Genomic DNA, 13,508 nt, shown 5'->3' with positions numbered 1-13,508 from the left:
GACCGTGAGCTAACAAAGGAGTTGGCCGGTCCAGTGACCGTCGTGGAATGTGGCCACATTCCCGGTTCACATCAGTTTCAGATATGGTATATCTATGTTACGAGATTGCGCAATCAAAATCTTTATGAAAGAAAAGGATTTAGTGACTCGGGCCTTTTTAATAAAAACCCCGTGATCACTCAACTATGGCTTGACAATTAAAAATAGAACTATTTTTGGCAATGTGCCCACTGAGTATATCAAATACTCAGCCCTGCATGTTATTTTCAAATGTGCAGGTTGAACGTGGACGAGCAGGCGAAGGTGTTGGGAACGATCCTTAAATAAGTAGATAGGTAGCCCAAGGTAGTATGTCTCCATATATACTACTTTGTCTTGGACTTTTCCGCTGCATTAGGACTTGTACTAGGAATTTATGAACCTAGACCGCACTCTGATTTTATTTTGGCCTTGATTCACATTCGCCTATGAGACTAATGTCCTATATTCAACTTATCAATCATGTTTATCCTGTTTCATTATTTTTAAAGTGTTATTTAGTCACGTATAGATGCAGTCACTACCACTAGGGAGAATGTGGTCGTGACAGGTTTTTATTTGTTTATTTTTATATGATGTGATGATTTCTATGTTTCAATGTTGTTGATACGTAGGTTTTAAGGTTTCTGCATTGGAATATGTTAATTAGGTTATCTCAGTTTTTATTTATTTATTTTTCACTGTTTATCATATTATTTGTTAATTTTGTAATTTCTAATTTTTTTTTTTAAGGTTTAAAGAATGCTGTTGATGAAGATGTGTTAATTTTATGTTTATTATGACGTATAGTTGTGTGTATTGTATTGATAGTTATTTATGTTAATGTTAGTTAGTAGTGCTGTAATATTTTCCGAAGCTTAATTTGTTAGTATCATTATATTGAAATCACAAGGTTTGGATTATTATTTATTTACTATGTTGGCTAAATTTTTGAAATAATTAGCAATACCTTTATTTATATTTGAAATTTGAATTAATTACTAATAACATTATTTACAGTGAAATGCCACTTATTGTTGAAGCTCAGTGTATGTTGTATAATGCCGTGTTGGAATGTTAAATGAAATGTTTGTAGTTCCCAATGAATATTTTAATTTAAATATTCTAAGTTCATTATACAGTATTATAAATTCATTTTCAAGCTGGTTGTTCTACATATTCTGTATATTCTATTTTATCACTCTAAAAAGCATAGCTGGAAATGAAGAAAATCGAAAAATCTATTAAGTTAGGAGCTAATATATTATGCGAAACAAGCAAGGTTTCAGGTATGCATATGTAAATTACATATGGCATATGGGTATTTCTAATTGTAATTGAATTTTACAATTAAATAGTTATTTAGGCATCCAATTAATCGCATTTGGCATATGAAATGGAAGAGGCAATTTTCTTCTTAGTGTATGATTTATTTATGAATCAATTCATCAATTTTTAGCAGTATGTTGTTTTTGTTTTGCATTTTGTGAAATGTTCATAGTTATTGAAATTTATTTTTTTGTCGGTTTGTTTATTTTTGTTATGATGTTGACTTATCTAGAATTTTGAGATTTTTGTATTGCATTGTACTTTTATAATTTTGGGTGTATTTAAAAATTTAGGGATCTGGCGAAATTTGATATTCAATTTTTATATTGCATATGTTAATTGTTAATATTGTTTGTTTCTTTGATTATCATGGTGAACTTATTTTTGAATGCTTAATTTTTTCGTATGTGTTTATTTTGGTATATTCAGTATATTAATTTGAATTTTATTTTTATTCACTGAGATATTTTGTTTAAATGTGTTGAAATTATTTTTTTGGAAATGTTGATATATATGTATGCTTTATATTGTTACTAATTTCATATGTATATTTTTGATGTTATACTTGTAGGCAAATCTTCATTGGTGGCTAAATGTTTGAATATTTGGGAAGGTACTCCCATTCGAAAATTTAAATTATTCGATGATGGTTTGAACGTCACAATGGCTTCTAAGAATGTTGCTGTTATAAATGGTATTTTTGAATTTATTATTTGTTAAGTCAAATTATAATTTTCATGGTATTTATTCATTTTGTTGTTTGCGTTATTTTTTTTGTTTAATAGGTGTGGACGTTTGTGGTTTGGTTGAAATTAATCAACGATCGTATTTTAAAAGTTATAGTGATAATATTTTGGAATTTGAAGGTGATGTTCACATTATTGTTTTTGATTTTTTTTTTCTGTTTAATTATTGTTGTTTAACATAGCATTTCTTTTGGTAGGTGTGCCTTCGTTAGTATATAGAGTTTCAGATGTTTGTGAAGGAAGGCCTAATAAAAGGTTTAAATTGTTTGATGGTGATCTTAACTTTACAATGCCATCTATAGATGGTATTTTATATAAGTTAAATTAATTCAAGAATTATGTTTGAAATTTTAAATTTGTTCTTTGTAATTACTTATTTTATTTGTTATTAATTATAGGTCTTTCTATATCTTTGTCGAATGAGGTGAATCAAGGTTTATTGGTTAGATCCTATAACAATACTGTTGCTATAAGTGGTATATTGTATTTATTTAAAGTTAATTTTTGTATTTTTTTTTTTTTAGTTGATGAACCTGTAAGTTTAAATAAACACAATATAGCATCTACGAGTGGGATTTCAAAAGATGGTCTTTGTTGTGATGTAAGAAGTAGTGGACCTCCTACTTCGATCGTAGTTAATAAGAGTCGTGATATGGTGAAAGAAGATCTTTTTGCGGATGAAGGTGTTTTTTTATATTTTGCAAATTTATTTATAGGTGTCTATATATTTATATTTATATTTATTTGTGTGTATGTATTTGTTTTATTACATTTTATTTGTTCTAAGTTATATTTTCTTTGCTTATGTTGTTATCATTTTTTTTGTTATATTATAATTTATTTTGTTTGATGCAGGGTATCTCGACATTGGTGATCCAACTTATGTTTGTTCACATTGTGGGGCTATATTTTGGTACGATGAAAGGTTGAAAAAGTCTATTAAATCTAAAAATCCAAAGTTTTCAATGTGTTGCGTGAATGGAAAAATACAATTGCCCAGTTTTGAGGATCCACCTATTATTCTCAAGGAGTTGCTATTTGGAAAAGATAGAAAATCTAAACATTTTCAGCAGAACATTCATTCTTACAATAGCATGTTTGGATTTACTTCAATGGGTGGAAAAATTGATAATAGCATTAATGATGGACATGGTCCTCCTATTTTCCGTTTGCATGGTTAAAACTAACATCTTATTGGTAGTATGATGCCTTTGGCTGGTATTCCTCCTAAATTTGCTCAATTATACATTTATGATACGGAAAATGAAGTACTTAATAGAAAGCTGGCTATGAGGTATGGTTATTTATATTTTGTTTATTTTATGTTATATTTTAACAAATTACTTAATCTGATGTAGTTAATATTACTTTTATCGGGGCTGACAAAGATTTGAATTCTTTGCATGATGAGTTATATTCAACAAATGCTTGATGAACATAATGTGTTAGTGAAATTGTTTCGGATGGTGAGGGAAAGGTTACTTGATAGTGATGAGTCTGTGAAGTTGAGGTTGATTGGAAAGAGGGGAAAAGATGGTAGGACATATAATTTGCCGGTTGTATCTGAAGTAGCTGCATTGATTGTTGGTGATGTTGATGAAAATATATGTGATAGGGATATCATAGTTGAACATCGCACAGGAAAGTTGAAAAGGATTCATGAAATGCATCCAATGTATCTTCCTTTACAGTATCCATTGTTGTATGTATATGGTGAAGATGGTTATATGGATGATATTTGTTTCTCAGGATCGGTTACAGGTTTGGGTTATTGTCACAAAAAAATAAGTGCTAAGGAATATTTTGCATATTATTTGCATGATAGACTGAATTATGTGTTTATAATTTTGTCATCCCGACGATTGTTCCAACAATTTATTGTGGATGCTTACACTATGTTTGAAGCTGGTAGATTGAAGTATAATCGTTCTCATCAAAAGACTTTGCGATGTGATTTGTATAAAGGTTTGTCAGATGCTTTATTAAGTGGCGAAACAGATGGCTCTGATAAGTCGTATTCTAAGCCTTGGTTACTGGTCAGTATGTCGTGAAATGCATGTATTATCTGCAAAACAGTTGCTCAAGTGTGCAGGATTAAGGGATCCAAGTCAGTAGGAGACGATTCAGGTGACGCAAGTGAAAAGAGCGCTAGAAGGGTGCAATACTGACCAGGATGCATGCCAGAGAAAAGGCTCGAGATGGAGAAGAAGGATAGCTAGGATGATCATTAACAAGGGCAGAAAAGTCAAATCGTGAAGGAAGTCTACCCTAAAAGCAAGGGCAAGCCTCCCTATAAAAGAAGCCACTTGGAGAGAGAAAGGGAGTTCGTTCTTTGGAGTTCGCAAGTTCGGTTCTCATACACACTTAGTAGAATTCTCTCTAGAAGATCAATCCTTCAGCATTGTCCAATCTCTCATTCCTCGCCACAGCTATGGTCACTTGACGTCCAAGTGTCTGCCGGAGAAGTCATCGATCTACCGTTCCAGCCAGTTTGCCGTAGTAGTATAGCAGTATCACCGCCCGGAGTGGCAAAACAATCGTTATTTGCTTTCTAGTTTAATTTTACCTGTTTACTTCGTTTGATTTGTTGCAAACATTTATCTTTGTTGCCTTTTGAAGTACTTGGTGAAGATCCAAACGTTTAAGTTCGGTTCTCATACACACTTAGTAGAATTATCTCTAGAAGATCAATCCTTCAGCATTGTCCAATCTCTCATTCCTCGCCACAGCTATGGTCACTTGACGTCCAAGAGTCTGCCGGATGTCTCTTTGGTTTGAGTTTGCTTCATTCTGCCTAGGAAAGTTAGATTTAGTTATCGCCTTTAACTTTTAAGTGTGTGCATGTATTTTCCTTCGGGTAGGATAGATCTGTAGTTGTTGATCGAAAATTGTAGTTACGTCTCAGTTTGAGTTTTCGTGCATCAGTTTCCTGTTCTGCACTGTGATCACCACTTGCATGTTAGTCAGTAGAGGTAGTCTGTAGTTTCAGCTGTTCATCTTGAGTTAAGCATTTTAATCAATGGATCTTGAGTTCGAAGTCATGAATCTGAGTTTAGTCATGGTGTTTGTGTTCATATGATTTATGTTAATGCTTGGTGAAGAAGAAAACGTCAAAATCAACTTTAGTTTGGACCACTTTACTTTTAAGTTACTTTTTCTTTTGTCCCCTACTTTTCAGTTGTACCTTCCAGACCTGTCAGAAGAGCCACCCAGCCACCAGATATACCTTGTTGTCTAAATTTCCTCTTTTAGTAATTCTGTCTACTTTTCATATACCTCTGAGACACCTTGTCCCCTAATTTCACGAACACAACCACATGCCTGTTATTTTCACGCCTACTAGTCAGTAGAGTACCACCTTCATTTCTTGCCTAGGTAAAATCTCAACCCAAGCGTGGTAGCTAACCAAAAACACCCAGGAATGTCACCACAGTTATCCGAACGTGTCCATCCTTGTGGGATTCGACCCTTACCTCCATTATACTAATCAGTAGAAGTGGGTTGAGGAATATTTGTTTGATAACAGGTTCCGGTTATCGTGCCGACGACTCAGCTAGGTCGGAAATCTCATCCTGATCAGTTGAATACAATCTTGCAATTACATATGTTGACCGAGAGAAAACCTGCGTTTTCAGGCTCTAAGCGTGGTATGCGTGTTATTTTGCCTTCAAGTCATACAGGTGGTGCCCGTTATATAATTCAAAGTTACCATGATGCAATGGCTATTTGCAAATGGGATGGATATCCAAATTTTACTTGCAATCCTAAATGGCCTGAAATTTTAAGATTTGTTGAGAACATGGGGCTTAAATATGAAGACCGTCCTGATGTGGTTACTAGAATATTTAAGATGAAAATAAACAGTATGATCAAAGATTTTTGTCGTAACAAAGTGTTTGGTGATGTTGTTGCAGGTTAGATTTAATGTATTTTCTTATATTTTATTTTTATTTGTTTCTAATTTTTAAATATATTGTCAATAATTATATTTATTTGTATTTGCAGTTATTTATACAGTGGAATTTAAAAAACGTGGTCTACCTCATGCTCGTATACTTTTGTTCTTAGCTAAGAACAAAAAACATCCTGTACCTGCAGATGTTGATCAAATTATTTCTGCTGAAATTCCAGATTCTGAGCTTGATCCAGATTACTTTAAACTTGTGTGTGAATTTATGGTTCATGGTCCATGTGGTGTGGCTAGACGTGATTCCCCTTGCATGTCTGAAGGTAAATGTAGTAAGTATTTTCCAAAAAAATATGTAGAGGTTACAACGGTTGATGATGAGGATTATCCAATTTATAGAAGGATGAATAATGGCCGAACTATTTTGAAGAGTGGGACACCCTTAGATAATCGTTATATTGTTCCTCATAACCGTTATGTATTGGTGAAATATGGAGCTCATGTGAATGTTGAATGGTGCAATCAATCTCGGTTTATCAAGTATTTGTTTAAGTATGTAAATAAAGGTAATGATCGTGTGACTGCTTCATTTTATAATAGTGCAAAAGATGGTGATTCAGTTAAAGAACTAGATGAAATCAGTATGTATTATGATTGTTGATATGTTTCGCCTTGTGAAGTTGCATGGAGATTGTATGGATTTGAAATACAGTACAGAGATCCTGCAGTGGAAAGATTAAGTTTTCATTTGCCAGATGAGCAATTTGTTGTATATGATGAGTCAACTGGTTTGGATGACGTTATGGCTCGAAGAAGTGTTAATGAAAGTATGTTTTTAGGTTGGTTTGAGGCGAATAAGAAATATCCTTATGCTAGAGAATTGCTTTACTCAGATTTTCCTAATAAATTTGTTTGGAGGGCTGCCAATAGAGAGTGGACACCGCGAAAACAGGGTTTTGTGATTGGGAGGTTGAGGTTTATACCAGTGGGTTCTGGTGAGTTATATTATCTGAGATTACTTTTGAATATTATTCCTGGAGCTACTTGCTATGAAGATTTAAGGAATGTCAATGGTAGTTTGTATGGTACGTATAGGGATGCATGTTATGCATTAGGATTGTTGGAGGATGATAAAGAATATATTAATGGGATTATTGAGGCAAGTTATTGGGCGTCTGCTTTTGCACTAAGGCGTTTGTTTGTAACACTATTATCTTCTGACTCTATTTGTCGTTCTGAAGTTGTTTGGAATAGTTGCTGGAGTTTGTTGTCGGATGATATTCTTTTTACACAGCGAAGAGTATTAAGACATCCAGGTAATTCAAAATGTAATATATTGAACTTTTGAGTATTGCTTTTCTAATTGTACTTCATGTAATATTATATTAATTTTTCAGATTTGTTACTTACTGAAGTGGATATAAGAAATTATGCATTAATAGAGATTGAAAAGGCGTTGTTGAAGGTGGGAAGAAGTTTACGTGAATTTCAATCTATGTCATTTCCATTAGAAGAATATTTTGAGGCTTGTCAAAACAAGTTGGTAATGGAGGAGTTATCTTATGACCGAGAAAATTTAGCTAGAGATCATGCTGTGTATGTCTCAAAATTTAATGATGAACAACATCATGTGGAGAAGTATTTTTTGTATATGGATCTGGTGGTACTGGGAAGACTTTCATGTGGTCATCTTTGTCTGCTGCTATTCGGTGTAGAGGTGAAATTGTGTTGAACGTTGCCTCAAGTGGAATTGCATCTTTATTGTTACCAGGTGGGAGGACAACTCATTCTTGGTTTAAGATTCCAATAAATGTAACTGAGGATTCATTTTGCTGTATTAAACAAGGAAGTTCACTTGCTGAACTTATTGTTAGGACAAGATTAATTATTTGGGATGAAGCTCCTATGATGCATAAACATTGTTTTGAAGCTTTAGATAGAAGTCTTCGTGATTTAAGGCGTTGTACAAATCAAAGGAATTCATATTTACCGTTTGGTGGTATAACAGTTGTTTTTGGTAGTGATTTTCGGCAGATTTTACCTGTTATTCCTAAAGGTAGTAGACAAGATGTGGTTAATGGTACTATTAATTCTTCTTATATTTGGGATTATTGTAAAGTTTTGAGGTTGACAAAAAAATATGAGATTGTTGAATGTTGATAGTGGTATTGACAGATTGGAATTAAGTGAATTTTCTAATTGGTTGTTAGATATTGGTGATGGTGTTGCTGGAGATTGCACAGATGGATATGGTAAAGTAGTTATTCGAAGAGATTTGTTGCTTGAATGTACTACTGATCCTTTGCAGTGTATTGTTTCTTCAACGTATCCAACATTTGGGCAGAATGTTGAAGATTCGAGTTACTTAGAAAATTGGGCTATATTAGCTCCAACGTTGGAAGTAGTTGAAATGGTTAATCAGTATATGATGTCTCATAATTGTTCGCAAGAGCATACTTATTTAAGTGCTGATAGTGTTGTTGGATCTGATTCCCGTCCTGGTCTTTTTGAGGAGGTTCACACGCCTGAGTTATTGAATGGTGTACGTTGTTCTGGTTTACCCAATCATGAGTTACATCTTAAGATTGGTACTCCTGTCATGTTGTTGAGAAATATTGACTATGATTCTGGATTGTGTAATGGTACTAGGTTGATTATTACTAGACTTGGAAGTCATGTTTTGGAAGCAAAGGTGCTTGGTGGGCGTTGTACATGGAATTTAGGTGTTGTTACCTAGGCTGTCTCTAAGTTCTTCTGATTTGAGGTTGCCTTTTAAGTTTCAACGTCGACAATTTCCAGTGATTGTATCTTATGCAATGACGATTAATAAGAGTCAAGGGCAGTCTTTATCTCATGTTGGTTTGTTTTTGAAAAATCCTGTTTTTGCTCATGGGCAGTTTTATGTTGTTGTCTCAAGAGTTACAAGTCGCAGTGGGCTAAAAATATTAGTACTTGGTAGTGAAGAGGAGCCTTCTGATGTAACTGACAATGTTGTTTACAAAGAAGTATTTCGTAATGTCCAATATATAGTTTTTTTCTTTATAATTATAATTAAGTTTTTGCTAAACTGATATATATTTATGGTTGTTATCTATTTTGATTTTGCATGTATAGTTCAATTGTTGATTTTTGCATTTGATTTTATTCTTAGTGTGATTATATTGCATCGTTTTTTTTTTTTTGTTTTGATAGCAAGGATTATTGTGATTCATTTGTTTTATTGTGTGAGTATAATAAATAGAGTAAAACTATTTTAAAGATTCGTTACTATTATTGTTTTTTACTATTTGATTTTATTCTTAGATTTTATTGGATATTGAATATTATTTGGATGTATTCAGTGAATATATCCGTTAACTATTAAGCATAGTTTGTTTAGAAATTTCGTTTCATAATTAAAATTGAAACTAAAATTGACTATAGTAAATTTCAATCATCATAGATGCGTATGATTAAAAGAAGTAGTAAGTCAAAATAATTAAAAGCATAGATGTTTCATGGCAGTTTTAATTATCTTACATATATTATGAAGTAGCAAGCAAAATAATTGTTTCAAGTTAATGTCTATAGAATCAAAACATGAATCAACATTTCCAAAAAGAGAAGCAAGGTTGTTGATTTCTGGTACCTGAATGCAAAGTAATAATACTATGTTAATTATTTGTTAAAGAATAATGATAAGTTTAGTTTCATGGTGGAATTTCATATGTATATTTGCTGACCTTAGGACTGAACAACAACTCTGAAGACAAGGTTTGGGTCTTCTAATAGCCAAAAACTAACAACTCTACTCATTCTCAACTTATTTTCTTCATAAAATATTCTCCATCCATTAGTGAAAAACATGTGGTATCTATCCTTTTTCTGCCTCATCAGATAATGATGTCCATTAATTGTGAGATATACCTTTTTGTTTTCTTCGTGGATGAGATGTTTGATCCAGAATGAGTAGAGTAGTTCATTCAATGAATAAATTAAATAGCATTATATAACATTTATTTGTTTATAAATATTCGAAGACTGTCAAATTTGCTGAAAGATGTTTTTTAAGTAAATTGTTTGGATTATTATAAGAAATACTTAATTTTGCAGATTGAGTTCAGTTATTAAATAATAAAACTATAAGGTTAGGAATTAATTACCAATTGATATTTGTCTTTTTCTTGGATGATCACACTGTAGGTAGGTCTTCCTTGGTAGTTCAAATAACAATCTTCAAACAGCAAAGTACCTTAAATTTTTCAGTAAACAACAATTATGTGTTAAATTGTTAGAAATAATATTTGACAAAAAAACAAACTATTTAGTTTTATTTTTTTAATAAATTGCCTGGCATGATTGGTGGGCTCTTGATATTTCCATTTCTGTCAAAGATATCAATTTTGAACGTTGCCTTGCCATTGTAGAGTATAACTATGGTATCTTCGATGTCTACTTTGTTATCATCAAGAAATTGACTCCAACCAGTTTTTAGAACATATTCATTGTTTATAATATTGGCTTCGATTTCTCATTGAAACGGTGATGAATCCATTGTTATTTTGTTATGTTTTCGAATGGTGTAGTTTGCACCAACTGCAAAATGCTTAGGTAGTGTCTGTAAATAATTTAACAAATACTATGGTTTAGTTAATTAATAAAGTAATAATAATAAGGTTTTACAGTTTATTAAAACAATAGAAATAGATTTGGAGAATTACCACGGCTGTTTGCTTGATTGTCGAATACTTCGGTATGCAGAATTTAAGTATTTCTCTTTGGTTTGTCTCTGAGGTTGAGTTCTCGCTAGAAGTTGACACTTTTTTGCTTCAAAAAAGTAATAGTTTGTCAGTTTAAGGAATAAAAATTAGTATATCTGTTGTTGTCAATAAATTCTAAAGTGTAAAGAAGATTACCTCTGGTTGTCGTTTGTCTAGTTTTCTTTGCTTTGATTTTCTGGAAGCTTGATTCTTGCCTACTAAATATCAATGGTTGCTTTATTCTTGAAACAATTGATTTGAAATATGAAAAAAGCTGATTTTATGAGACAATGGGATGCGACTAGATGGGATGAGAATGTCAATAGTGTTGTTTATTGAAATGATGGTTCGCTTATCTTCTTTATTATTGTGTAAATAGGGTTTTTGTTACCTATTTATAATTATTGTTGTATTGCAAAATGATGTAGATATATTGTAATCTATTTTATGTTATTAGTAGTAAAATATCTTAAATATTTGTGAACATTTTTTTGTCTATGAAATAAGTATATGGTTTATTTGTTAATAGAATATATTATTATATTTTAAGAGATTTGTATAGTTCTCTGGTAGGATATGTATATAGTTTTGTTTGTACGTAAAGTAAGATAGTTGAAGAGATAATAAGGTCGTAAGAGAAATGGTTTAGTTTTGCTAAAAATAGAAATTATTTAATCCATCTGATGTTAATAATTCGTCACCATTTGAGTCGATAATAGAAAGTGAGTTGAAAATGTTGGCAGCATGTGGGTCCTATTTTATATATTAGTTTTATAATAAAATGTGAGTGTAAAATAGTTATTGGAATGTAGGGTTTACTTCCAAAAATGGTAAAAGTAATAGGTGACAAAATTTTAGAGAGACAAAAAAGTAAATAGGGACGAAGCGTATAATTAATTTGGAATTTCTCAAAATAGCAAAATGAGTATATTATCATTTGACAGAAGGAGCACCAAACATTAGACATTTCTGAAAGAATAATTCGAGTGTCCCAACTAGGTTGAGTCGTACTCCCTCTATCCTGCATTAGGAGTCTCATTGGGTGACACTGATTTTAAGAAATGTTAAGAAAAGTGAGTGTAAAAAAGTTAGTTGAATAGTAGTCTTGCTTGTATATATTATACGGAGTACTATTTGTTTTAAATGAAATGTGATTGGAATGAATTATTGGAAGGTAGGACCCTATTACTATTTATGGTAAATTTGTACCGGGACTCGTATTCTTGGACTAACTAAAATTGAAAAACTGGACTCCTATTCATGGACATAGGGGGTATTTGTGCTGTTCTATTTAAATAGTATTGAGTCATTTTCATTTTTGTTAAGTTAATCATATATCTATTTATTTTTACTTTGTTTAATTACCTATTGGATTTTTTGTATATATTTCTTAGGAACGTAGTATGTAAGTTAAGGTAAAGTTAACATAGTCTATTGTTTTCTTTTTGATATAATTTAGAAAATATTATTTATTAGAATCTTTTGATGTATGTTAAGTTTTTATCTATTAATTAATATTATGTTTCGTTGTTATCATGATGTAAAGATTTGTTTGTAATACAAATTATAGTATTACAATAATAATGTAATTGATAATTATATTTGTTGAATATTTCAAATAGTATTATTTAAGTTATATTGATAAAAATGTAAAATATTAGTTTTGTTTTGTTTTTGTCTTCTTTTGATTATTTTTGGTAACTAGACATGTGATTACAAAAAGAATAAATTTATTAGTACTATAAATCAGATTTGATAATGAATTTATTTTGGGAAGATTATATTTTTATTGTCATTTTAGATGTTGCACCGAAGAAGTATAAAGATTTATTTTTGATTTTGTGAGTTTCGATGTATAGTGCATGTGAGGTTGTCAATTAGGTTACAGTCATGATTACTTTGAACAGTAGTTGTTATTATTATTTGTTGATTCATTTTAGATTTAGGTGATTAGGCATTGATATTTGAATTTTATATTATTATATAGGAGTATAAGATTTGTGATGGTAGTTTACATTACTATATATTTTTATATAGATAAAATATAGTAAATTATTTTCATACTATGGATATAGTTATGGTTTAAATTTTATATTATTATATAGGAGTATGAAATTTGTGATGGTAGTTTATATTACTATATAGTTTTACGTAGATAAAATATACTCCCTCCGTTCCAAGTAATGGAGGCAAAACTTTTCGGCGCGGAGATTAAGAAAAATTGTGTTAGTTAAATTAAGTAAAGAGAGAATAAGGTGGAAAATGAAAAAGGTAGAGAGATGAAGATAGAAAAAAGTAAGAGAGAGTAAAGTAGATGTGGAAAAATGTGTTGACTTTTACTAAAAAGGGAAATGACTCTATTACTATGGAACGGACGGAAATGGAAAAACGCCCCTATTACTATGGAGCGGAGGGAGTATAACTTAAACTGATGGTATTATATAAATAAATTATTTTTATTACTATGGATATAGTTATGGTATAACAAGTTTATGTTTATGCAAAGTTGAATTTGAATGAAGATAATTAATTAATTTTAAAAATAATGTCATTTGAATATCATCATTTATTTTTAGAAGGGATCTATTTATGATTTATGGTAAGAACTTTGACAATTATTGTGGGATGAACTGAAATGGAAAAGAGTGATAATTATTTTGTCATAGATTGAGACATGGAGTAATTCCTAGGAGTGCTTTTTTCTCTATGTTTTTAACTTTTCAGTTCCGAGATTATTTTAAATCAAAATCAGAGTTTTGTTTTTTTGTT

General features: G+C 31.2%; 1 protein-coding gene across 1 annotated transcript; it reads left to right on the top strand.

Moving 5' to 3' along the window:
* Positions 1–3,556: 3,556 nt before the first annotated feature.
* On the top strand, positions 3,557–8,737 carry LOC125189482. Its single transcript, XM_048086756.1, has 8 exons — positions 3,557–3,854; positions 5,729–6,007; positions 6,162–6,323; positions 6,681–7,316; positions 7,398–7,596; positions 7,716–7,834; positions 7,931–8,080; positions 8,211–8,737. Exons 1-8 carry the CDS (start codon positions 3,557–3,559, stop codon positions 8,735–8,737), a joined length of 2,370 nt encoding a protein of 789 aa, XP_047942713.1.
* The last annotated feature ends 4,771 nt before the right edge of the window (positions 8,738–13,508 follow it).

This window comes from Salvia hispanica, chromosome 5 (assembly GCF_023119035.1).
Source record: "Salvia hispanica cultivar TCC Black 2014 chromosome 5, UniMelb_Shisp_WGS_1.0, whole genome shotgun sequence".
Taxonomy (NCBI): domain Eukaryota; kingdom Viridiplantae; phylum Streptophyta; class Magnoliopsida; order Lamiales; family Lamiaceae; genus Salvia; species Salvia hispanica.
The sequence above is the reverse complement of the archived record's forward strand: the minus strand, read 5'-3'. Positions and strand labels throughout refer to the sequence as shown.